This window comes from Gymnodraco acuticeps, unplaced genomic scaffold (assembly GCF_902827175.1).
Source record: "Gymnodraco acuticeps unplaced genomic scaffold, fGymAcu1.1, whole genome shotgun sequence".
NCBI lineage: Eukaryota > Metazoa > Chordata > Actinopteri > Perciformes > Bathydraconidae > Gymnodraco > Gymnodraco acuticeps.
Window position 1 is genome coordinate 1779058 of NW_022989983.1, and position 27147 is coordinate 1806204.

At 39.9% G+C, this 27147-nt stretch overlaps 1 protein-coding gene across 4 annotated transcripts; it reads right to left on the minus strand.

The window, feature by feature from the left end:
• Positions 1–1261: 1261 nt before the first annotated feature.
• On the minus strand, positions 1262–21835 carry cyldb (cylindromatosis (turban tumor syndrome), b). 4 transcript variants are annotated; one of them, XM_034212356.1, is made up of 15 exons: positions 21727–21835; positions 20632–20716; positions 11125–11617; positions 10420–10549; positions 9790–10037; positions 9552–9720; positions 8418–8550; positions 8147–8251; positions 7815–7894; positions 7637–7703; positions 6083–6215; positions 5887–5995; positions 5672–5790; positions 5020–5218; positions 1262–2670 (listed from the first exon to the last, which is right to left on the minus strand). In XM_034212356.1, the coding sequence occupies exons 3-15, from the start codon at positions 11557–11559 to the stop codon at positions 2459–2461; spliced, it is 2139 nt and encodes a 712-aa protein (XP_034068247.1). In that variant the 5' UTR covers positions 11560–11617; positions 20632–20716; positions 21727–21835; the 3' UTR covers positions 1262–2458. The 4 variants fall into 4 exon arrangements, with proteins under 4 accessions (XP_034068247.1, XP_034068250.1, XP_034068249.1 ...); XM_034212359.1 differs by lacking the exon at positions 21727–21835 and adding an exon at positions 16028–16126; XM_034212358.1 differs by lacking the exons at positions 20632–20716; positions 21727–21835 and adding an exon at positions 13286–14618.
• Positions 21836–27147: the final 5312 nt, after the last annotated feature.

Genomic DNA, 27147 nt, shown 5'->3' on the forward strand with positions numbered 1-27147 from the left:
CCATTGTGCAAATTGGCCCATTTCAAAATAATATTATATGTTTTGATTATAATTATGAATGCATCAAAGTGGTATCAAAACTGGTAAACATGGAGCTAATTTTAACTGCTTTGTATACTGCAGGGTAGCTTGTGAATAAACTCCAGGTGTCTTATTTAAGTGTTGTTTTTATTTCATAGCATTACTCCAAATATGCAAAGTAACTAAAGGTATCAAATAAATTAAGTTGAGTAAAAGAACGCAATTTACTTCTGAATTGTAGTGGGGTAGAAGTACAAAGTAGCAACAAAATAAAGTGAAAGTCACTCAAAATTGTTCTTAAGTACAGTACTTGTATCAGGAGGACAAGCTGCTTCCAGCCCTACTTGTTTATCTGTTTTTTCTTTGTAATCACTTGATCTGTGTCCAAAAGCTAAATAAATTAGCCCTTTGTATTATGATAAATAATATCATCATTAACATCACGTCCAAAGAAGTATGTCCTTTCAGATGTATGTCCATCCCTGTATCAGCTTGTGAATATGCGCATTAAGCTATATGTCTTGTGTAGGCTAGTGTTTGACACATAACAAACAGAAGACCGTCCTGTCCTGCACAACCTTGAGAGCCAACAGGACCGATCACATTACAACTCAAAGGCAGACAGACTGCAGCTGACGAGGAAAACTGAAATTCAAAGGTATGGTTCAGAATAATAACCTCCTGACATGTCTTTCAGAGTAGATTTCAGTCTCATACCAACTGGTTTAAGTCATCCTCTTTCGTAATTTGTTTTGTTTACTATATTGTGTATCCAAAATACAGTATATCTTTCTAGCATTGATACTGTTTGTAAAGTTATTTGTTTGTATTTGTACAATGCTATTTAACCTGCTGCCACTGTAACACAAACATTTCCAATTTGGGATCGATCAATAATAATAATACATGTTTATATAGCTCTTTACTCTGTGCTCATAGACGCTTTACCATCAAATACAGAATAGAACAAAACAAGTAAAGCCAAGAGGGAGAAAGTGGAGGTAAAGGATTAAAGGGTAAAATAGTGAAAAGGTGAGTTTTGAGAGCTTTTTTGGAGGATGTGTGTGTTGGCCTTTCCAATAGAGGAGGATTTGATGGGCTACAAAATACTATCTCTATTCAAGATTAAAAAGCTTTATTGACATGTGCACAATAGCTACAGCATAGCTTTTGCAATGACAATCTAGTATTTAAAAAATATTCCTTAATCTAGTCATAAAATAATACAATGATAGGGTAGCTTGAATCTTTGTTTTGCTGTGTTTTTATTTTTGAATGAATATTTATTCCACCAGTGATTATAAGAATAATGTTCATTTTGGTCTGTTTGGATCGGCCTGCAGTACACAATGTGTTGATAAGAAAATAGTGTTTCACAGTTAAGGATGATTGCCACAAGAGGGCATTGCAGCCCATAATGTATCCTGAAAAGGCTCACCCGTCCTCAAAGTACAGTTCAATGCACCACTTGTATTGCCTCGTAAGATTAGATACAGATTTAGCATAAAAAAGACTTTAGATGTGGTGGATTGAATGAATCCAAATACACATTTTCACTGTAAACGGCTGCTAAAAACACAATGATAGGTCTCTCCTTAAGGAGATTCTGTGTATATTCCTTGTACAATAACATTCTGTGATTCACCGATATCCAACTGGATTTATTTACACTTTAATGATAAAAACTATATATTACATATCTACTAAAATGCCCTTTTAAAATCTGCACTCAGTGCATTAGTTTACAGTAAAAACCATAGAAAGTACACACTGTACATTTACTCCAGTCTTCTGTTTTTCAAGAGACAGCCCTTAAACAGCAACTGAAGAAGCATGTGGGCTTCAGTGTTTAAAGTCACAATGACAATCCAAGTTTAAATAATGTAACACATGTCACGTAGTGTTTTAATGAACTCTAAATAATAAAACAATAAAATACATTACAATATATTAATTTGTGTGTCTAATGCTATAATTTCCTTTAAGAAATATTGGAATGGATAATTACAGTGTAACAACAGCAAGACATTCAAGAGATAAAGTAGCGTTCAGAGTGTTATACATCTACTGCTCTCCCTCTTTAAACATTTGCATAAAGTTTGACTCTGCTTGGGGAGCCTGTGTTGCTGCTGTGGTTATGGCACCATGCCAAACAGCGTCCAAGGTTAGAATCAGGCATTTGAACCTACGCTGTCCTCCTTCACATAAAAAGGCAAAACCGCCCAAAACCTCATTTAAAAACATATTAAATATCATCTTAAATTCATAGTCAAATGTCTGAACAGGAAAATAATATAGTCTTCCCCCATGATGTTAAAAGCATCCGTTTAGCTCCTATTGTTTTGATGTAATAACCAACACAACATCTTGCAGATTAAGCAGAAATGCAAGGTTATGAAGGCACTGTTATAGGAACGTATTGTCCCCCCTGTCAAAATCAGTTAAAGGGCTCCTCGTGGTTTGACCTAGAAAGTGGCGTGGCTGGGTTTTGGTATAAAAACATGTAGGAGTCACACAGCAGCCTGCGTACCAGCTCAGGAGTCTGGGAGGGGTGGGAGCGGGCCATGTCCTCCTCCGGCTGAGACAGGAAGTCACCCAGCTCCGGACAAGCTCGGATCTCAGGAATGTTGTAGCCATGTTGATCGTCACCTGTTACGAAAAGATTGGCCTTAAGATTAGAGACATCAGCTGAAGAAGAGATAAACGCCAGTCAAAGACGTCAGAGAGAGGCCTTATCAGTAAAAAGGGCAGTCCATTAGAAAAACAAAACAAGTCTGCACGAACATCAGAATAAAATGACTTGTTTTGTTTTTCTGCAATGTCACTAATGGAAGAAAACGTTTCATGCCATCACAACCAAATCTGTTCTTTCAAATTGTTTCTTCCCATCTGCTACTAAGGCCGGAGACCCCCATTGGCATTGACTGTTACCCACCACACAAAACACTGTAGGGGCAAAATCAAGAAGAAAAAAAACTGTAAAACCAGATAGCAAATCTTACATCGGGAAATGAACGACTGTCCAGGAAAGAATATCCTTTGTGTAGAGCAGGGGTCTCCAACACGTCGATCGTGAGCTACCGGTAGCTCGCAAGCCCTCAATAAGTAGCTCGCCAAGCAAATCCAAAATGTAAAAAATACACCAAAAATAAGGGAAATGTAATTAAAAGAATCTACCCTATGCATAAACGAAACCTCAAACATAGCGAACTCTATCTACTTACTACAACTTTATATCTATCTAACACCCCTCCTCCCCCCACCCCCCACAATGAATATCGACGTTCTTGCTTGATTTGCGGGACCAGCGTTGCAGTCTGGAAGAAAAGCAATGTGGAGTGGCAGCTCACCACTTCATAAGGAGTTTAACTTTTCCTTCTGGCAGAATCTACACAACACATCAGCCCCATTGAACACAGCCTAGTCATGCTAGCCTATACTGTACAACACATGAGGGGCAGAGTTTGACTGTGTGTTGCAACTTGCATATTTATTGCACTTGACGCACGGCGTAATTTCCACTGGGGACAGTCCCCCCCACTTTTCGAAATCCTGTTTGTGTCCCCCACTTACAATTTACGTTTATTATTATTTTTTAACGCAAGCCGTCATCGCCACGGAGGAGCACACCTCTGTGTGAGCGAGCGAGACAGAGGGAGAGACAGAGGGAGAGAGAGAGCGAGCGAGGGAGCTAGGGAGGGAGAGCGAGAGAGAGAGAGAGCGAGAGAGCACACCTTTATCCATTTAATATAGTTGTAACAAATAAAGTAAGAAATCATTCCAATGTGTACTATATTGTATTTAAAAGGAGTGATTAGTAAAATATGGATAAATAGAAAGAAAAAATGCTAACTAGGTAACACAAGATAAGAATACACTAGTTTAAATGATTTGTTATTGGTTGTGATCATATTCTAAAGATGTTTGGATTATTGAAAAGTATACAGCTCCCTTTCATCCGAGTGTTGAGAGCTGTATCCATAAATTCATGTTGTGCTCAAAGTGCACCAGATTGATGCATTTCACTTCAACATTTAAAAAAAAATGTGCATGCCCCCGGACCCCCCTAGAGGATGTGAGGACCCCCCCTGGAGGAGGTGAGGACCCCCCTAGAGGATGTGAGGACCCCCCCTGGAGGAGGTGAGGACCCCCCCTAGAGGATGTGAGGTCCACCCCCAAATAAAGCAGGTTAAAATAATTAGATTGCATACATTTTCTTTTAGTAAACACTGCAAACGGGTCCCAGAGACCCAAACAGCACACAAAGTATAATGTTCAAATGTGCTAAATATATACACTGCAAAAAACAAAAAAAAAGAGTAAAAGTAGCTCACGACGTTTTTTTAATTTTTTTAAGTAGCTCTCATTCTTAAAAAAAAAATCTCATTACTCTACACCCCTGGTGTAAAGTATTTTCTGCGTTCCAATAATCCAAAAGTACAACGAACAATGTTTTTACCTCTACTGCCCTGCTGCCTTTCCTGAGGCTTTACCTGGTCAAAAAGACATTTATTTTCTGGTGCTCCATTACTACCTCCACCTTTCTCCAATAAATACCTATTCACCCGGTTCCCAAAGCTGCCTTCCAAATAAAAGCAGAAATAACTATTTCAATTGAGGAAATAACTACACTAAGGATTGATCCATGTACAGTAAACAGCAAGATGTTTCACTTTTGAATAAAACAAATCAATGTGTAGCCCCAACAAACACTATGCATTACATTAATGCACATCATGCGTGCTATTTGTGTTCATATTAATACTGTGAGCCCTCCATATCCCTCTGAGTATTTTGCACATTTCTCTATAATCTGTCCTCCTTTCAAATCTACACAGCTCTCCACTTTAATGTAATATACTGTATTACATGTATTTTCCCTGTACTTGGTTTTTTTGTACATTTATTTTTCCTGTAAATACAGCAATCCTCTTGATTGATTTGATGCTCACACCAAGAGGCAATATATTAAATAAAATAAGCTGAAATCTGTCGTACCATGTCTGTCTGCCATGCAGTCAAAGAAGAGCCAGGAGTGAGGATCAGGGCCGTATTTGAGGAAGGACACATAGTGACTGGTTTGAATGCAGAGCACGGCAAACAGCTGCATGGTGTGTCGGGGGACCGGAGTATCAGAGGCCGCGGGGGCCGGCAGTGCTCTGGGGGAGTGGGCCTGCCGAGAGGGGTGGCTGTGGACCTTTAGGAGAAATAAAAAAGTTTTGAATTTGTGTACTGGTTTAAGACATGACTATAGTACGATTAAAAAAAAATCAAAACCAAGAATTACAAACATTTAATTTATCGAGAAACCTGTGCAGAGAGAAAAAAAAAAAAACCTCAATAAATTGTGGAAACATTATTATAATATAAGAGGAATACAATAAATACATTTATAAAAAAAAGAAAATACTAATAAAATATATAGGAAATAAATAATAAATAAAAATAAATATATATAAACAATATGAATAAAACAATTATAATATATAATAGAATACAAATACAATAAAATAGAAAGAAATAAATGACTATAAAGAATAACATTCAAGAAAAAATCTATGTGAAAAAAAATAGAAATAATAAATAAATACATATATCCAAGTTTTTAGAAGTGGTAGTTTTTAGAGATATGCAGGGCTTTGTTGCTGACCTGCGTGTTACATGTGGAGCAGAACGGTTTGATTCTCCCCGGCTGCATTTTGCGATCTGGGAGACACTGAAGACACTCGAACTCAGCCAGATGCCCACAGAGGAAACATTCCCTCGGAGCTGTTGGGAAAAGAAAGCGATTAGTAAACATCTATCAGCTCAATGAAAACACTTGATTAAAAGAAACCAGTCACAGTGCTTCTGTCTGTTCCTCACAGTTATAAAGGAGATCTGTGATGTCCAGCTCAGTGGTGGGGATTATGTGAGAAAACATCTTGTACTTGTTTCCAAATCTGGGCATCTGAACCATTAGACAGGAGGGCACCTGAGGGACGAAAAGGAATGGAAATAACATGACTGTATAACTTGATAATTACCATAGGGTTTCTTTAAGACCAGCACACACACTCACCTCTTCAAACTTGAGGTCCCCTGACAGGCAGGATGTGTCCAGCAGCTGTTGGACGGAGGGCATCTGTCCCATCTGTCCTTTTTCTAGAAAGATCTGGAATGTGTAGGCCCCCTGACATGTGTCCTGTCCTGATCTAAAAACAAACTCAATTTCAGTAACTTGATACGGTAAAAAAGGAAAGCATATTTCAAAAGATAACTCATAAAGTTTTGTCAGGTTGGACCGTTTTGTGTATGTGACTAATTGGTACAACCATTTTTCAAATAGTTTGAAGGGGGAAAGCTGCCTCGCTGTAAGGCAAATTGCTCAGTGAAATTCCAAAACGTCACTGGAGCTCAACTAAAACTTCTTATCTTTGCCACTGAGAGCATACTTGCCAACCCTCCCGATTTTCGCGGGAGACTCCCGATTTCATTGCCCTCTCCCGGGGTCATATTTCTCCCGCATTTCTCCCGATTTCTGACAAAATCAGATTTACTCAGGACTGTTTCCACTCGGACTTTACTACAGCTACACCATTGTTTGGTTTCCATGGTAGCGCGTCTCTTTAGCAGCGCGCGCAACTCAAAGTCTGAGAGGGTGAGGAAGCTATATCACAGAAAACTGAACAAGAATCGACAACACGACCCTCTGCTCAATCCTTTCCTGAAAAATACAGGTCCAGCCCACACCTATGCTCCATCAAGGGTGGTGCTTCAGGCCGCAAGGCAGTGCACTTACAACTACAATAAGCATGTTAATGTTAATCTAGTACAGCTCCGGCGATGATCCACTAGCGCACCCCCGCGGTGGTTTTGAAATGCTCCCGATTTCTGAGGACTCAAGGTTGGCAAGTATGACTGAGAGGCCTAATTCCGTGCTGCTCCAAACCAACAAGTGGGGAGTAAGTGGGCTATCAAGCCCTCCAACAGTGAGTGTGCATCGGTCCTGACTAACCACCTGCACCACCTGACCAGAAGCAATGCTGTTTGACGTCATGAAACACGCTGTTTACAACTACTCCTGTGCATACACTTATTAGTAAACTGAACAAATTAAGACATTGGTTATTGTCATACATGTGACTTGATCACATATCATATCATATAAGTCTAAAAAAACGGCATTTGATTCTAGTTTTGCAAAAACCAAGCAGCTCATAAACACCCCGATTGGAAACAAAAGAGGTTTACAAAAAAGAAGCGTCACTAAAGTGTGTTGGAGTTGTATTATAATTATTATTTGTTGTCCGAGAGGTGTTGATGAGAGGGGAGTTTGTCTCAATGCTTCCTACTGTATTTACACGTGCACCTGAAAGAAGGGAGCCTCAATCAGCCGAGAGTGCGACTACACAGTGGAAGTGCGTAGGGGTCGGTTTGGTTTTGGGCCTCAAATTTCGGACAAAACTATCAGGAAGGACTCTACAGGAAAATGTAATGTTTTCGTAACCTTTCCCTCGGTCAGGTCTGTTTGCATTTTTTGATATAAGTCACTTAGGGATACAAATTGGAAAGATAGCGTTCAAGTAGAAATACACCAAAGTTACCCTTTATAACCGTTTGGCTTTAATCTTACCGGAGCTTAATCAAAGGGCCCATGCGAAGCACTTTCTGAAAGAGGACTGTGATGAACTCCTCTGGATCTGCGGTGAAGCAAAGCATTCAAAGGTTGTAACAATAGGCTTCAGTATGTTATGCCGCAATGATTAAAGACCTTCTAATGAAATATGTTGTTGCGCGATAAGGGTGTGTACCTTTCTCCTCTGTTCGGAAGGTGTCACAGCCAAGTTGTTGTCTGAAGTTCATTACACTTTGAGCCGGCACAAATCCTTGTCTGCAATAGATTCATTAGCTATCATTAGGCAAACACAAAAACTCAAAACAATGAAATATACCATAACAATCAAGAGCGAACACACCCTAGTTTTAAGCACATTGTGCGTTAGCTAGTGTACCCGTATCATTAAGACACAGAGTCCTTGTTTACCACTTGAGCCGATGTAAAATGTCATTATGTTCTTGTTTTTCAGAGTACATGATAATGCAAGGCGTTAGAAAAACAAAACCTTGAAGAAAGAGTTCATACCTTCGCAAACGGTTGACGATTTCTCTGAAAGTGCACATTATGGGTCTCTCTGTGTCAGCAGGCGTCTGGCAGATATTATCCAGGGTCACAGAGGAGCTGAACAAACTGAAGGAAAAGAGATAAACACTTTATTTTATCAACTTGTCTAAATAGAGTTCAGCATGCTTTTAAAATGACTTAAAATAATGACATTCAAGTTCATTTGAGCTGCACTGGCAACAGAGCGCTACTTGAGCGTCACATGCTCTGAGGGGAGGTGAACTGGATTTACCTGAAGAGTGTGACATCAAGGTAACAGGAGTTGATGTGACCCTGAATCCCCTTCATTTTCCCCACCAACAAAGACAAGGCCTCCGATTCAGGACAAGGAGGGGCGTACTCCTCAGGGTCCTCATACAGAGGAACTGAAAACAGCAAGCAAACACACAAAAACACATGTTCACTATCATGAAGGGGATGATATTTAAACCCACACATCATCATTTCACCGGCAGTTTCAGATCTGAGGAAAGTAGTATTCTGCAGCAGATTCTCACCTGGCTTAAACACGGTTGGATAATTACAATTTGTGCATCATTATTCATTAATCTGCGTGTCCCAAAGTAGGAAGTGCACCGGACTGTCATAACAGTCGCACTGACTAGTGACACTGCATGCATTGTTACAGGCATGACTTAACTTCTCTTTAATAACTTCTGCCAGAGGCATAAGGGTGTGAAGATAAAGTCAGACTGTTTTTAACTAGTGTGGCGTGACACATCAACAGGATCAAGTTTAGCTTCCTTTTCTCTAACACTCTATAATAAAACCTATATCTGGGTATTTATTTTCCATGTATGATGTTTAAAAACCTTTTATGCATTTTGTTATCTTTTATCTTTTTCACCTGGTATGCTATTATCCAGATTGCCTCCCATTGGCTGTTGCTATTATATATGTCGGTTTGTTAATAGCCCTTACAAAAACAAAATGTTCTATGATGTAGCCACTGCATTTAAGGCTTTTCCACCCGTTGTTACTCCTTTGTTTTTTAAGAGCACATCGTGGTTCTAAGGTTTGTTTGTACAGACCAAACATTAAACTGTTTTCCAAAGATGAAAACACCCTTAAAACTGTCTCTGTTGTGAGCTGTGTGAATTATAAAAAAAGAAAACAACACAGAGTAATGCAAAACATCCATCGCTGAAGCTTTATGTAATATCTTCACGTAATACTGTAACCTCAAAAGATGACAGTGTGCAAAGTTTGTTATGTTTTTCTTGTATATCATGATGACCTAAGCTTCAACTGTATTTCGTTGTGCTTCCCTGTGTTGCATAATGTAAATGGATATTCAAATCCCTGATATGAGGGTACATTTGAATTGTGTGTATGCATGTCTCACAAGCTGAAGGAAGTGTCTTACCTAGAAGTGTGTCTGTGGGTTTGGAGGTCCCCCTTCCTGAGGAGGAGCAGCTGAACCTGCTGTCGGGGCTGCACTTTGTGACGGGAACAAACAAAGCCCTGCTCGCTTTGCAGGTGAAATACTGCTGGCTTCCATACTTTCCATCAGAGCAACCGCGCACATCATAGTCCTGAAACAATGCGTAAAACAATCAGTAATGAGAACAGAAGACAAACTGTCCACAATCTTAAAAACGTACCAGTTCGATTCCAGCCCATTCATTAGTCTTCCCTGCAGGGACCCCCAACCACTGGATGACTCCGTACACTGTGACCCCCGAGTTGGACACCACCTCCACCAGGGACCCCACCTCCAGAGGCACATGAGATGCACTTGGACTTTGGCCCTGAACGGTACTCTGCTCCGTAAGGTTCTCCCTCGTTTGTCGTGCATGAGATCCAATATTCGGCAAGGAGTTGATGCGCGTCACCGCTTTTCTGTTCAGACCTGCGGAGAGGTATGAAGAATGAAAGTCACACGTCATTTCATCACTCATCAGATTGACCTCCGGCTAACACGGCAAACGTTAACGTAGGAGATACGCAGACAGCTCAGAGTTCACTATGTTCCTAAATGGAAGACCTCGTGATCACTCTGATGTTTGAAATTCCAGAGGAAACGGACCAGTTGTTCCTGTTTATGCTGGGAAAGCCGTGTGGGAATCACATGTGTCTTGTGAAAACTCTCAAGCGCAGCTGATTGGAGGGGAATGGATGCTCTTTTTCATACAAAAAATATGTATTGAAAGGAATTCAGAAACCAAGTAACTTGTGGTTAGGTAATGCATTTTGAAGGAGGTAGTTAATCTGTGATCGCTATATTAATTTACCCCCAGATTGTCCGTCCTTCCAGTGCAGTCCGAGGGGAACCGAGTACGACGGGACCACCTGCACAACGTCCGCCGCGCTGAACAGGGGCAGAGGGGGGGGTTTCTTGGAGGACAAATTCTGATCACTGTCCTACAAAGGAAGACAAAGGCAAAACAGAAACTCAACACCCTTATGTACAGAATGCAGATAACGTCTCATGTGCACTCAGGTGTACTTTTTGAGAGTCATGCATTTATCTAGGAAATCTTCATTCTAAGATACATAGATCACCTGAACTGATACGGGCCTGCTCGTCTCAATACATTTCTTGAGGTTATATAAGTGAGTGTGCACTTACTGTATAAGCACCAGAGAAACCAGATTGGCCCATTTCATAATAATATATATCACAACTGGTAAAGGTGCAGCTAGTTTGAATTACTTTGTATACTGCAGGATATTTTGTGAATTCCTCCATATGTAACTAAAGTCTTATTTAAGGGTTACTTTAATTTCAAAGCATGAATCCAAATCTAGCAAAGTAACTAAAAGGTATAAAATAAATGTAGTGGAGTAAAAGTACACTTGTCACCTCTGAATTGTAGTAGAGTCCCTCAAATGTGCACCTCAGTAAAGTACTTGAGTAAATCTACTAAGTTACTTACATCACTGGAAACTAGATAACTCTAACCAATGTTGCAAATAATAAACCAGACTTTACCCACCACAAACTCCACCTCGAAGCCGAGCATGTGCAGGTCGTCTTTGTGCTCCTTCCTCCCGATCTGCATCAGGTTCTTCACCAGCCCCGGCAGGTGTCCTTTCTTGTGCTTCACCACCACCAGGTCGTCCTGAGACAGCTCGCAGATAGCAGAGAACAGCTGGGGGTTGCACAGCAGCTCCAGGCGTTTGCTCACAGAGGAAACGAAGAGCAGCAGCTGGGCCTGGTGGCGGGTCAGAGAGTAGGTGTCCTCCTTCCTCACGGTGCCTCCACTCTTGGGATTCAAAGCGTTGCTCCCAGCGCAGTACAGCAGCCCCGTCAGCTCCCCACACTGCGTCTCCGTCTCCACACGACCGATACATCCCCGGCAGAAGCCTTTCCTTGACTTCCCTCGTATCACGATGAAAAACTTCTCCTTCACTGCAGCTCTGGGCTCCATATTCCCACTAGAATAAACTGTTAAACCGTTTCGAAGCAGCCGATGTGTGCTGGTTAACCTGTAGGAATAAAACAAGAGTAGTTAGTTCATAGCAAAAGGCTAGTTAATTACAAAGTAAGGAGAACATGAATTACAGAAACATATCAAACACATTCCTGTGAAACAATACTCACTTTGTCATGGAAAATACAAACACAATGGCATGTCTCACATCAGCTACAACCACCAGATGACCATATTTACTCAAGTACTGAACTTAAGTATTTCCATTTTTCACTAAAGATTAATGGTGTACTTTAACTCCACTAACTTTAGTTACTTACAGATTTGGATTAATGATGTGAAATATGGTCAACTCTTAAATAAGACTTTATTTACACCTGGAGTAAATTCACAAGCTACCCTGCAGTATACAAAGTCATTCAAACTAGCTGCACTTTTACTAACACATTAATGTGTCAATAATGAATCAAAACATATAATATATTAGAAAATGGGTCAGTATGCAGAAGGAGTATGTGAAGCTGACCGTTGAGCGGCCCGACCAAGCAAGGAGGCAGAACGTCCAAAAATATAACCCGACGTGGGCATTTATTAAAATATGAACACATTACACACAGCCTCAATCCTGCTGCTGCTGGTCACGTGAGCCCAGCCTGCAGCCACCAGGATCTCACACACACACTCCCTTTCCTAACAGACAGGGAAACAGAGCCTAAATACCCACACACACTAATCAGCAACTAGACACAGGTGAGGGGGGAGGAGACAACACAGGGCACCAGGTGCACACAATCCTTTAATAAATACTATCTCAATAATTAGTATTTAAAATGTGCAAATATGCCATACCAAACGGTACGGTGCAATCACGCTAATAAAGTGCAAACCTGTTCACTAAAGTGCTGAGTTACCAGGCCCGAAGCCGTCAGTTCTCAGTGACGAAGTCACCTTCGTCACAGAGTACTTTTGAACTTTTACTTGACTCACATTTTGAATCCAGGACTTTTATTTGTAACAGTGTTCCTACACGCTGGTACTTCTACTTAAGTACAATATAAGAGTACTTCTTCCACTTCAGATACTAGTTTTATTATTGTTTACAATATAAAAGTCCCTGTACAAATCATCATGGTAATAGGCAAGAGTCAAGACACTTCACCCCAAATTGCTCCTGTGGGGATTGTCCACAGAACTGAATGTATGTAAGTCGCTTTGGATAAAAGCGTCTAACAAATGACATTAACTAACTAAAAACTAACTAACTAAAGGTGCACAGGAGGAGAGGGAGCACCAGTGAATGTGTGAAAGTTACTTGTTAGCAAAACTATTCAATAACACTATGAGTTAGCAAATTAGCTAACCTTTGTTTAAACTCTTAACGTTAGCTTTAGTCACTTAAAGAAACAAATAGGCATATTGTTAAGAGACTGTCACGTCGCATCATAATCATGTTACATTATCATCCTGACTGACAAGCAAGACGTATTACATTTTGTATTCTACGTATCAATAAAGGGGGTTTCTCTCATGTATTTAAACGTACCGCTTTGTAAATGTATATTAAAAATTGTTTCTAACTAATTTTAGTGTAGTGTCAAATTTGATAAACGAACGCACCCCTAGAAAACTCGACCCATTTAAATGTATAAACCGAACTTCCCTATAAAGCTGCTCTAACAACTTTATATCAATAATATTCATTACAGAGTTTAGCTCGACTTACTTACTGTTGTTATGAGTTACTCCGCGAACGGTTTCGCTGTAGCACCATGAAGAAAGTCGTCAGGAAGCAACAGGTGTCTGCGGCGTGAACTCTCTCCCCTTGTGTTGGAGGAGTGACAACCTGAACGTTTTGATTCTGACTTGCATGTGACCGAACCTCCCACTTGGCAGATCCCAATTTCTCCGCCCCCAATCTGTCTTCTGCACGACATTTCCTCAACAAAACATGACTGATAAAATGAGGGAGGATATTCTTGACTATATCCTTAAACTCAAAGTGGCTCCTAATACAGCTACTATTATATGATCACTGGGGATGCATGCACTGATCTGTAAAGTCGTGTTTATTTAAAAGTACCACGACCACATAAATACTGTTACAAGTGAAAGTCATTAATCCAATATTTCACGAAAATAAATATAATTGTTAGCATCAAAGTATCATAGATAAAAGCGAGCCTTCTCATTATCATACAGAATGGCCTATTTTAGAGTAATGTATATTACAATTATCAAATGCATTTCAATGTACACGTTGCAGTTGGGAAAGGTGGCTTATTTATTTTTAATTATATTTAATGCTGGGTTGCTTTTCAATTTGACCAAGGGATCAATGACATCTTATCACATTTAATTCAAGTTATTTACTGATTTGATTAATTCATTAATCATTGCTGTTCTAAAATAGTACAGATGTGTGTATCACTAGGATTATTGTTTTAAAATCCGTGTCATTTCTTTCATAAAATGCAGTTTATGATTCAAGATTAAAATAATCCCAAATCGTCCTGTGCAGATAGTGACTTTAAATATTATTTTATGAAGACAAGAGTCCAATTGTTCAGATTTCATTGTCATCTTACAAACATGTAGAAGGTCATGTTTTATGAACCCTGGAATGTTATTTAACAGAAGCGGCGGAGAAACAGTTTCAAAAGATAGTTAGGTCAAATGTTTAACCAGTGGCTCGGCTACAACATTTTGAGTGACATGTTTGTCTGCGTGTTTGCACGTAGCCTTGTGAGTCACGTAAAGGTATATTACAAAGTAGATTCAGTTAAGGCATGTGGTGCCATGTAGGTTTGAGGATCGCAGAAAAATACATTTGTAGTGAACATTTAAAAAAAAAAACCTGTGTTGTGAATCAGAAAGAAAAGCACTGTTTAATCAACAAATACCCGAGGTGAATCACTTCTTATTCTACAAGATATCTAACTACATTGTATAAGATTAAAGCACCACAGCCTTATTGTCAAACAATTTTGACCCCAATTTATTTTACAAATAGCATTATCTTCATAATATTGTAAATGTCTTATTTCTTCTTGATACTTTCATCTGTGTTGATATTTAATATATATATATATATATATATATATATAATAATAATATGGTCGCTGTCTTGGCTGGCTAGTACTTCTACTTTAGTACAGGATCTGAGTACTCCTCCCACCTCTGTGTACATGCAACACATTTTAAGCAGAACCTAAATATTAACGACTCCACCTGAGAGGATATTAAAATGAACTTGTTGCATTAATATTGTGAAAGCTGTAAGCACGTATGTTTCCCAGTGCTAATAAACACTGATAGGTTAGCGCCACCTACTGGAAGAAGTGTGTTTTATTGACATGGCTGTAAAACAGTGCTGAACAAAATTCTGAACACATAGTTTACATAAAAATGTTTTATACATCTAACTCAGTCGTGTTGGTCACAAACTTGGAAGGCCAACAACAGAATTCAGACTTAACTAAATAAAATAATTTTCAGGGAAAAAGGGAATTGAGATGGAAGTGGAAACTGTCCGTGAAATAATATTAAATAGGATTGACTTGTTATTACCATAGACTGTATAGGTTATTACTGATGTATTACAGTACGTACAGCAGGATGGAGCTTCTTAAAGACTATTCTTAACAAATAAAACACTGGTCAAGTGTCACTAGCCTTTGAAGTGATAATCTTGTGTAAATGTAAAAAAAAAAAAAAGTCTCTCAGGGGCCTTGTTAAACCAAGGTGACTGAGCCCACAGAGTTTAATCCTGAAAAGGCAATAAGAAGGAACATAATAACTGGGCTTGCAAACTGTTCAACCCCACAGAGCAGATCGTACAAAAACTGTACAGATCTCCAGGTAACGGCAGCCAAACCTACACCAACGAAGAAATGTGGAGCTTTCAATATCAGGCTGTTTGTCCCAAACTACTTCCCATAAACGTCTGAAAGCTAAAACACTCAATCGAACTGCTGCTGAGGCATGTGTCCTCTCCATCTGGGCGGGGCCAGGTACTCGAACATGGACCATGTGTGTGGAGAGCATGTTCTTCAGGTCTGAGGGCATGGGGTCGGACCAGAAGAAGTCGTGGTTGAGCGCGTCGTCGCTGTCTATGCGCTGCGGTCCAGAGCGTACGGGTCCTTCACGTAGGCCATCATAAAAGTAAAATACCATATTGTTCAGTTCCAGTTCTTGTAGATACACTGTGATCTGTTCGTTATAATGCACATCTGTCAATTATAAACAGAGGCTTAATATTGTTGAAATTGCACTTATTTGTCTAATGTTTTGTAGTTCATCGAATTTGAACATTGTACTTTTCTGCACTAAAACAAAAAGGGAAGGAGTTGTGGTTATTATTATTATTATGCTATGATTTTACTGCTCCAGCCCACTTGAGATCGAATGTGGCCCCTGAACTAAAACGACCCCCTCCTCTAAAGCCATGTTCCTGTTCCTATGTTACCTCAGCAGTGATGAGCCGCACAGCTGGCTGATGAGTCAGCTGATGCAAGCGTTGCCTTGCATTATGGGACTTCTGGTCCACTGGCCGTAGTCTTCTCACCTAACAGAAAAAATTGCTAAATTAAAAAGTTAATAAAACGCCTTTTCCAATCGTTGCAACCCTCGAAAGCGCTTTCAGATACGAGTCTGCATTCACCCATTCACACATATATTCATTCATACAGAGGTTGTGTTCAAGGTGCAGCTGCTCTGTGAAACTAACATCCACACAAACTGTTGGAGCAATTAGACGTTAAGGGTCTTCCCACAGGACACATCAACATGCTTGACCATCGACATTGCGACTGGTGGACATCTGAGGCCTGTACTACGAATCCAGTTCAACATACCAGTGCATGACATTAAGGATTTTGGGAGATGGCCCTGAGCCCAATAGAGATTGCCCTGAAAAATGCGCGCGGACGAAATTACGCACGAAGGGTTTGGGGGGCCTCCCCCTAGAATATTTAGATTTTTGCAGGTCTTAGATGCTGTCTGGTTCTCTAGACTGAATTATAAGATGAACCACCACAATATTAGACAATTTCAATTGTATTCTTCATTTCACTTGTTTGTTCTTGTTTGTGTTTGCTCGCTTGCATGCACTGCATAGCTATAAGAAATACTTAAGTTGTTGGTCAAGACACTTTCCATCTGATGAAGGCAAATGCCTTCCCAGATGGAAAAAAGTAGAAAACATTACATTCAGTTATAACTGCCAAAACAAACGTTATTTACACTATTATGGCCCCTGTTAAAAATGTTTGTAATGTTGGTAATGCCTCGGGGTTCCGGTGGGCATGTAAACAAATGCATAATGCTGCGCTATACTTTGTGGCCTCACCCGGTTGCATAGCGATGCTTATTGTTTAGGTGTCTTTTAATAAGCAGGTAGTCATATCATTAGCTAGAACTAGCTGGATCTGATCGATATGGACATAAACGCGAGTGAAGTCTAATCTGACGGGAGAGAGAGATCAGCTGCTGCTGACGAGTCGACAGCAGCTCCGCATGATCACATGTAGCGGTGAGCGGAGAAAACACACACTTCAGGTTAGAATATCACACGTAGCTATTTTAATTACCTCTCAAACTACCTAAACTAGTTATAGATATGTTTAGTTTTACTGTCGGGGGGTCACTCATTACTGGATCCGCGAGCTGCATGATACTGGCGTAATAGATTGCCTGATCGGGCAACCAGCAGGTGAGGCTTCATTGCCCGAGCTAAACACTAGATGGCCCCGGGCCATCGGGCAGTCCTTAATGTCGAGCCCTGCATACCCTGGATATGTTTGAGTTACCCGGCTTACTTCACCCAAAACAAACGCGCTCTCGCTAAGCGGACCTACGACGCTGGTCATCAACTCGGTAACTCAAACCAGGGTTTCTCTGTCCAGCTGAGAGCGTGTTCACATGAAAGGGGCGAGGTTAGCAACATTTGACCAATCACAAACGTACTGACAGCGCAGCGTCATACTTCCTGAATGAAAAGTCAACTATAATATTAGACATATGAAGAAGTTAAACTTTAAACATCCATGACTTAAACACTTTATCCAGGATAAAAGCCACATAGGGTTCACCTGCAAGGTGAATACAGCTGGTAAAAGAAAAAGTGTTTGAATGCGTACATTAACAGGTTTATGATATCACTGGAAAAGACACGATCTGACTTTAATTACATTTGACTCGAGTGTTTCGTCAACTTAATGTGTTGCTTAAAATACAGGGTTCATACACTTTTTCACCAATGATTTTCAATGACCTTTATCTAATTTTCCATGACCAAATAAATGACTCGGCGGTACCACTGAAAATGGTTTATTTTAACATGGACCAGGAAAATAAGGTCTGCATATGAAACATGTTGTGCCTATCTCAAACAAATCAAACAGGCTTACTAGCTTCTACAGCTAAAGCAACTAAAATCTCTCACCAGCAAAATACCTCAACAGTTAAATGCCATTTCACATTTAATTACTATACGATACAGTATTTATTATCATTATAGTATTACTATTTCGGCGATTAGATAAAATATACATTATATTTGATGCAACTTTAAATTTCCATGACTTTTCCAAAACTTTGGGAAAAATATTGTTTTCCAGAACTTTTCCAGGGCCTGGAATTATCATTTTGAATTTCCATGACTATTCCAGGTTTTTAATGACTGTAAGAACCCTGAAAATAATACTTCTGCATACAGTATGTGACACGGCAAGATACGGCTCAGCTGACTCAAAAAGGACATATATGATACATTATGATGTGACTAAAGTATATTGGTAATTTCTGCACACTACCTCTTTAAAACCACATAGAACTACCACACTAAATTCTGATAAGCTGTAATATTTCATATTCTATTTGTCAGAGTAATTTGTAATTGATGTAATCGTTATTATTTTATTTTATTTTTTTAATTGGTTATATTATAGTTCTATATTTGGTAATTTTTTTAAACTGAATTCCTTGTATGTAAAACGACTTGGCAATGACTTTTCTTTAGATTCTGATATAAGAAATGTTTTACAAATATTCTGTAGGATTGCAATACCGTCAATACAAACATGATCATATATTTTAAGCTAATTCTTCTTCAACATTTGATAATTCATTTACATCAATATGTTTGTTTCCAGGAATTTGTATTGCTCCTTTCTGTTGACATGTTTGTCCTCTTGACTTTAACTATGGAACAACTTGCATTAACCTCAACAAGTTGAAGGGTCTGCGGGGTTAGGCAGAGGGGAGGACTCTGAACCATTTTCACGGTTCTATTTATCACCCCTGAGGACATGAGCAATGGCATGTCAGATACACCCCACTATTTTGGGCGGTGGTGGCGAAGTCGATAGGGACTTGGCAACTGGAAGGTGACCAGTTCAAGTCCCGGCAAGACCAAGTGCTACGAGGTGCCCCTGAGCAAGGCACCGTTCCCTACACTGCTCCCCGGGCGCCGTTCAAAATGGCAGCACACTGCTCCTAACACAGGATGGGTCAAATGCAGAGAAACAATTTCCCCACGGGGATTAATAAAGTATATCAAATCAAAATCAAAAAATCAAATCACACACAGAAACACGCACAACGGTGGCATCCCAAGCAGCCAGGAGCCAGAGGAACAGCTGTCTGTGACAGGGCACACACACTTCAAACAGCAAACGGCTGGCTGGGGGGGACACGCACACGCAATCTTGAAGGAAGCGTTGCAACACAGAGAAATACGTTTTCTGACTATTAAAAGCCTGTTAAATTAAGAGTTGCAAAGTTAATTTTATTTATCAATTAAACAATTGATGGAAATAGATTCACTGACTCATTTGCAAATAGATTAAGCAGTTGTCATTTTCAAGCAAACCTAACAAATATAAAATAGTTTCATGCTCTCAAATGCAAGATTAGTTGCTTTTATTTGTCTTAAATTAACTATTTCTTGGATTTAACTGTTAATTGGACAACAGAAGTTTGTTGTCATCAGCAGTGTTGGGACTAACGCGGTACAAGTAACGCGTTACAAAGTAACGCCGTTATTTTTGGCAGTAACTAGTACTCTGACGCATTACTTTTTAAATTCAGTAACTCAGTTACCGTTACTACATGGTGCGTTACTGCGTTAGTTTTTTTTATATAGTCAACAGCCAGGCGAACAGAGATGAGAACTGTACTTAAGTACAGTACTTGAGTAAATGTACGTAGATACTTCCTGTGTCACATGCGGAGACGGGCTGTGGGCGTGTTTGTGTTGTTTACTAACAAGACTATCATGGCGGCGGCGGAGCTCAAGTCTAGTTTCTCCACCTGGAGATATTCTCACTATTTCACTTTTGTCGAGCACAAAGAAAAGAAAGTTTCTGTTAAATGTAAGTTGTGTCTTGGCGGGTCAAATATCCTATCTACTGCCCAAACCAGTAATTCAAATCTGTTAAAACATCTGCAAAAACAACATGCTGGGACGAAGCTAGTAGCTAAGACCACAGAGACTCAGCCGACGCCACTCCACCTCCACCTAAGCAACAGCGGCTGGATTTTAACCAAGGGACTGCTAGCCAGGGAAAAGTCGATAAAGCCATTGCACGGTATGTTGTAGAACACATGCAGGCTATTGCTACAGTGGAGTCACCCGCTTTCAGGGAGCTAGTTAGCATGATAGCATGTCCGGGCGGCACACGGCATATGGGACGGAACACTTTTTTCCAACTACCTGGAGAAAGAATATACAAAAATGGAAAGCCAGCTAATATCGATGCAATCCAGATTGCATATAATGCATGTCAAGTTTATCAACATATTGTATTATTCTCCAATGCAATAACAGTACTGAAATTAAGGCTATTAGGGCATTAATGGGAGCCCTTTTTTTAAGTAACTAAAACGTTACCTTTTACAGTAACGCATTACTTTTTGGTGTAAGTAATCAGTAAAGTAACTGAGTTACTTTTGAAATGAAGTAACTAGTAATGGTAACTAGTTTTCAGTAACTAGCACAACACTGGTCATCATGGAGGAAACCATCAAACATTTACATTAAAAAGAAAAAAGCATTGTTTTAATGTGTACCTCTTGATGGTTGAGGAGTCTCTCCAGATCGGCTGCCATGTTGTTGTTCACCTGTTGTAGTGCGGTCCGTTCTTCCCTCAGAGAACTGGGGTTATAACCAAAAACAATAAGAGCAGATCTCGAGTTAAATGAAAAAACATGACTGTACTTACTGAGAATGATTCATTTAATGTTCTAGTTACTTAAGAAGGGTTCTGTGAAACATGATGACGTTTATCAATTCTTAAAGACAGGGTATTATTTTCTCTGTAATAAAGCAATATACCCAAACTTGCCAATGGCATTATTATGGTTTACGTTCAACAATAAATGCTGGCTATAAACCAATCAGCCAAGAAAAGACAGCACTCGTGTTTAATAGCACTGTATGTGACCATAAATAACTGGCATGAAACCATCAACTTTGAAACTTTATTCGGGCTTTATTCTCTGAGAAAACTCTTCAGCACTGTTCAAGTGTTCCTTCCTGCGGCTGTGAAAGCAGGAGCTTGTGATGGAGGGTGCTTTCAAGCAAATCATCTTGCAAATCTTGAAACTGTAGCAGTGTCACCACTCTTATAGCCTGAGATCTGCCTCTGCTGAGACACTGTTTTGGTCCACTTTGAATATCACCAAACAAACTGTGAATACAATGATTACTCAGCTGTTTAACAGATGGCACTGCACAGCCACACTTCAATATCTCTGTCAGGTGGGGAGATTTGAGAAGCTTATGGGGATGTTAAAGGATTGTTTTTCGCTCTGCTGCTTGCCCCAGATGAGCGCTCAGTGGTAGTGAGCAGCAAGAGATAACCTGCAGTCTGTCAGTTTGCATATTTCTCAGGTTCAAATACAGAGGGGGCCAGGGGAGATTAAGGTCAGTGCCAGGAAGCTAAATGTGTGCTGATGTGAAGCACTCACTTGTTGGGCATAGACACATTCTTTGTATGGTTTACATAGGCAAAGTCTTTGTTTTTGTTTCTTTACATACACAGGCTCTTGCACAATCAGCCTTGCACGAAGACAGAAAGAGACAGATGTGATATGGACAAACAATGTTTAAATGGAGGTTGTTATAAATGTTATGTTTCTCTTTATGAACGGCGTGTTCTGTACCTGACTTCGTCCTGGAGCGAGGAAAGACGCTCCTTCAGTGCGTTGATCTGTGTGTCTCTTTGTCTCACCGTCTCCATCAGGTAACTATAGGGCTGCTGCGTCTGCTGGTTGGCTGCCAACCACTGGGGAACAACACACATATGTAAATACTTCAGAAATTATATAGAAAACAAAAATACTCCATCTAGTACTGTCAGTGTGAATTAAGGTGGCTGTTTTCCCCCGCACTTAATTATACACCTGGGAATCAGGTCTTCACTGTGTGCTGTACATGAACTCAGCCATGCCCATGTATGATGCAACAAGGGCCTAACCGTTTATCCGTTAGATGTTTATTAACCTGAACATGACTTAGTTTAACAATATTTTCACTTTAAAACTATTTGTACATGTGGTTAATATTTGAGGCTATCTAAAACTACATGATGTTCCTCAGTGTTGTATTGTCGTGAGTGTGTCATTTCCTTGCAATTATGACTGAGAATGACAAAATAAACTAATATTTTCGACAAGTCTGATTATTATATATAAATAAAGATTAACAAACTTTAATCGACAAGATGTGAAAAATAACAATGTTAAAGTTCTGACAACTGTTAGTAAGCAGTTGTCAGAACTTGACTGATGATGATATAATAAGTAAAACAATCAACTTACACTAACATTCGCCAGTTCTGGTGACTCAGATTCTGCAGAGAAGGAAACATTTATTTAATAAAGTTGCAATGATAAAACAATTAAAATGTAACACCAGTGCATATCATACGATCGTTTAACATGTTCAAGGAGTGAAAAACACCAGATCAGCAGTATTCCACATTTGGTGAATTGGGATTTTGGTTTGGTTGGACTAATATCCAACTGTTTTTGTAAACTCACTGAATTGTTCCATCCAGGGCATTTTGCGGATAGGCTTTGCGATCTTATAGAGTGCCATCTTGTAGCCGTGGTCCACATCTTCCAGAAGATTGTTGAGCTTCTCTTTCTCTTGATCCACTCTTGTCTTCACTGTGAAACATAACAAAATAGTTTTAGCTTACTCCACTAGATTATAAAGAAGCTAACATTGTCTCAACATTGACAAACTACAAATTTAAAATGCCCAGTGTTAGGGAAATAATTTGCTTAGGTATCCTCTCACTGTCTCCTTTCCCATGGCATAGGTCTACGGCCTTGGGTATTGCTGCTATCTCTCTTTAGGAGGGGCAGCTTGGGCACATTGTTGTTGCCAGTCTATGACAGAGCACAAGCCGCCATGAGGTAGTTTACTATTCAGGGACGAAGGTTCTCTGGCGCACATTCTTTTCTATGGACGAGAGCTCTAGTTAGATTCAGGGTCCATATTTGTTTAGTCTCACTGATGAAGAATGTTGATTATTACACTCTGAACTAGTTAAAACCTCGAGCTACAGAAAGAGTTCTTCAGAATTGGTTTGGCAACCGCTGTGTCAACTCGTGACACACCACCTGTCTTGTCAACTCTCCGGCCGAAAGTCCAAATAAACCATCAGTGTTTGACATCAAAGCTCCTGCTCATCCCGTGTCTCCTTCATGAGTCGGTGACTCCCACTGCATTGCTACACAGAAGTTTCCTCCACACCCAGTTGTATGAAAATGAACCAGTAAAGATAGTCTTATACTATATTATCCTGATTGATCAATAATATAAGCAGATTACATTTATTGTACTGGCATATATGTTAACCAAAGATTTAAAAAGCTATCGCTTTACAGCAAGGTCTGAGGTATAGAAAAGAAAGGAGACACAACGTTGTAGTGTCAGGGCAAGTACAAACCATGATCTACATTTTTTTAAATGACTTAATAACATTGGTATTTTTTGTATATAGATTCAGAAAATAATTATCCAATATTCATCCATTGTTTCGTATCAATATTTGAGTCTCCCTCTGAATGGAAAAGGGGGGTTCAAGCACATGTAAAAATGCATTTAACGAATCTTAGTATTAGGAGCATTTAAATCTGCGAGGTTAAAATATAAAATAACATTTGGAAAGTAGATGTAGTCAGCAACATACAGCAAGCCTGTCAGGGTTTGCCATTAAAAACTATTGAAATTGCAGTGTAAAATACGTGAAATATAATCACCCTCGCTGTCGAAGTCCAGCAGGAAGGCTTCTAGCTTAGCCGTCTTGGGGCTATTTTTCCTTGCCTTGGCCGTCGTTCTCATGGGAGCCATGTCTGCATCGATAGGTAGCGGAAACAAAGTAAATAAACACGCTTGACAACACGAGACTACTAAATATTACCGAATTACAAAGTGTGGCTTTACTATATCAGTTACATCAAATTGTTAGAACTACAAAGAGCGTTTTGCAAAGAAACCGCCGACATGACGCTAACACATTATTATTAATTATTATTATTTACATTAGCAAGCTAACAGTAAATGCTAACGTCCCTTGTTGTGTTACATAGTTAGCGAGGTTACTCGTTTACCTCGCAATTTGGCTGACTTCCTTAATTGTCAGCTTCTTTCCCACGCACAAACATTTAATAACAACCCTCTTAATAATCCGTTTTGGTCATGGCGACCTCGTTTTATAATTATTTACCTCTCACCTGATGTCGTTCTTCTTCGTCTCTCTTCCTTCTTCACAAAGCCGTTTTCAAATGTCCGCGCGAGGAGGGGGTCAAGTCAGCCAATTAAAATTCGTGTATGCTTTGCGTCATGAAAAATGGTTCTCGACCAATCACAGCAGCAAACGTCAGTATTTACATCAGCAGGAGAGAGACAGCAAGCGCATTCATTTCTCACTTATTCTGACAATGTGCTTACACCAAATAAAAGAACCCCATAAAAATAGTTGTTAAATAATAGTGAAGTCACGTTGTAATAACAATAACTCATCTCTCTCTCGTTTTATTTTTGAGCTTTGCTAAAAGCCACTGTGTCCATCTTGGGTTGCCGTCCGGAGTTGTCCAATATGGCGGACCATCTCGCACATGCGCACTGCAGATCGGGCAGAGCTGCACATAGATATATATCTATGGCCCTAACATATCTGGTACTGAAACGGCAGTGGCAGGTCCTTCCGGCAGATGCCACAACTTGCCGAGGCATCTGCCGCTGCTCAACGGGAGTTGCCACAAGATGCCAGAGTAAGAGAAGGTTTACGGTAGCTGTTACTCGCCTTCCGTGGCAAATGCTGCTATTTAAACCCGTATTTATCGTGTAAAATGTCGCTGTTTTGGCATGACTTTATCGAACTGATCTGTACACAGGACTGATGGTCCGATCTCTATTTTTTTTAACATTATAATTTCTATTCAATTTTACTTGGAGCATGGTTTGCTAAAATAAACAAACGCGCTATATTTATGATGAAATATTGGCGAGTGAGGGTTGCAACGCCCTTGGCAATTTTCGCTTCTTGAGGGGAGTTTCCACTGATTGTACGATAAACCAGGTGTATGACTAGTAAAGACAAATAACTAACAAATAAATATCTGTATTGACACAGCAACGTGTACACTGGTGTTATTAGACTTGGCTACAGACTTAGGGCAGCTGTAACTGATTGCAGTTGCCACTGCTAGTGAGATGCTAAGGTTTACTTTATAAATTAGGCAAAGGACTTACATTTGCCCCATGCCTTCAGCAGCAGCAGGCCATTCACTTTGATTTGATCCAGTTATGAAATGTCATCATTTCGACAATAAAGAAATGCTACATAAACGTTATCTTGCACGTTTTATCGAACCATCTCGGTGTCTAACTTTCAATATATTTAAAAAGAGATCTCTCTCTCTCATCTGCGTGCGGGGGCGGGGCCTCACAGACATGCTGCTGCGCTGTGCACACAGTTCTGCCGGTAATGAATATTAGGATACATTTTGTGAGGAAACTTTTCCCCCAATAATTCCAATAAGTATTCCAAATTGTATTCACTTCAGATTTACGAAAGTAACTGTATTCGGATTAGTTGTTTTTCAAATGTAACGCGAGCTGAATACAGTTAGGCTACTTGGTTTTTGTATTCTGATTACGTAACGCCGTTACATGTATTCAGTTACAACCCAACCCTGTGCACAGATAATCAGTCCTGTGTACAGATCAGTTCGATAAAGTCATGCCAAAACAGCGACATTTTACACGATAAATACGGGTTTAAATAGCAGCATTTGCCACGGAAGGCGAGTGGCAGCTACCGTAAACCTTCTCTTACTCTGGCAACTCCCGTTGAGCAGCGGCAGATGCCTCGGCAAGTTGTGGCATATGCCGGAAGTACTTGCCACAGCTACCACAGAGTAGCGGCCTCTGTGGCATATGCCGGAAGTACTTGCCACAGCTACCACAGAGTAGCGGCCTCTGTGGCATATGCCGGAAGTACTTGCCACAGCTACCACAGAGTAGTGGCCTCTGTGGCATATGCCGGAAGGACTTGCCACTGCCTGCAGATGCCACGAAATGAGCCAGGCCCTACTGAAGGACGGAAATTGATACAGGCATGGTCGAAACATGGGTGGAAATGTGATGTGACCTAGCAGCTAATATTGCCTTAATTTTTAAGGGTTATATGATGATCTCCGCGCTACACCTGCTCCTTGCATGCATGGATTAGAGACTGTTGGATGCTGCTGTTTTGAGCATCGTAATACATTTATTTGTATAAATGTTTTTACTTTTTTTATGATTAGAGACGGTTGGATGCTGCTGTACCGAGCATTGCAATATATTTATTTTCACTATGTTATTTATTTATGATTATCCTTAGGCTCAGCAAAGATTTGATGTCAGCTGTTGCTGTCTTTTTTTCTACAGTTAATAGTTACTGAAATAGAGCCCTGCTGTTTTGTCAGCGCCTTTTCTTTAAATATAATTAGAAAATGTCGATACAGTAGCCCTTTTTTTTTTTTAAATGTCTATGCTTAAGTTTGTATAGGTGTTGCTACCTGCTTTGTGTAGCATGGTTTTACAAGCAAGTCAGTGCATTCTTTGGGTGGTATCAGAGAGTTACAAGGGTCTGTAAATGCAATGAAAACATTTGGCCACAGCAAATCATTGATATTAAACATGTCATTTTTACTTTTGAATACTTCAGTGCAAATGATGTATTGAATAATTTAAGTGATATATGTGTACACATATAAATCATTAGTCAAAACAGGGCTACATTTGATTTAATTATAAAAGTTATAATATGTGGTAAACTGAAGAGCCGTTTGGGAGCCGAGCCAAATGATCCGGCTCACCAAGAAGAGCCGGAATTCCCATCACTAGTTTCAAGCTCCAACTATCCACGGATACAGAGCTGGAAAAACTCAACGAGAATATGTAAGTGACTGGGTAAATTGTGCAACACAAATAAAGACTGTAAGACCGTAGTCAGCAAGGACCTCCAAGTCAGAGATGCTGAAACGTAGCTGATGGCATGCCACTCATTTTATGTGATGCTT

Bases quoted from the DNA above. Each gene is read 5' to 3' on its own strand.
- cyldb (XM_034212356.1), bottom strand. From the start codon at position 11,559: ATGGAGCCCAGAGCTGCAGTGAAGGAGAAGTTTTTCATCGTGATACGA. The intron at 8,252-8,417 runs GTAAATCCAGTT...CTTTTCCTTCAG, and splicing joins CTTGATGTCACACTCTTCAG to TTTGTTCAGCTCCTCTGTGA. The intron at 5,791-5,886 runs GTGAGGAACAGA...TTTTCCCAACAG, and splicing joins CACAGATCTCCTTTATAACT to CTCCGAGGGAATGTTTCCTC.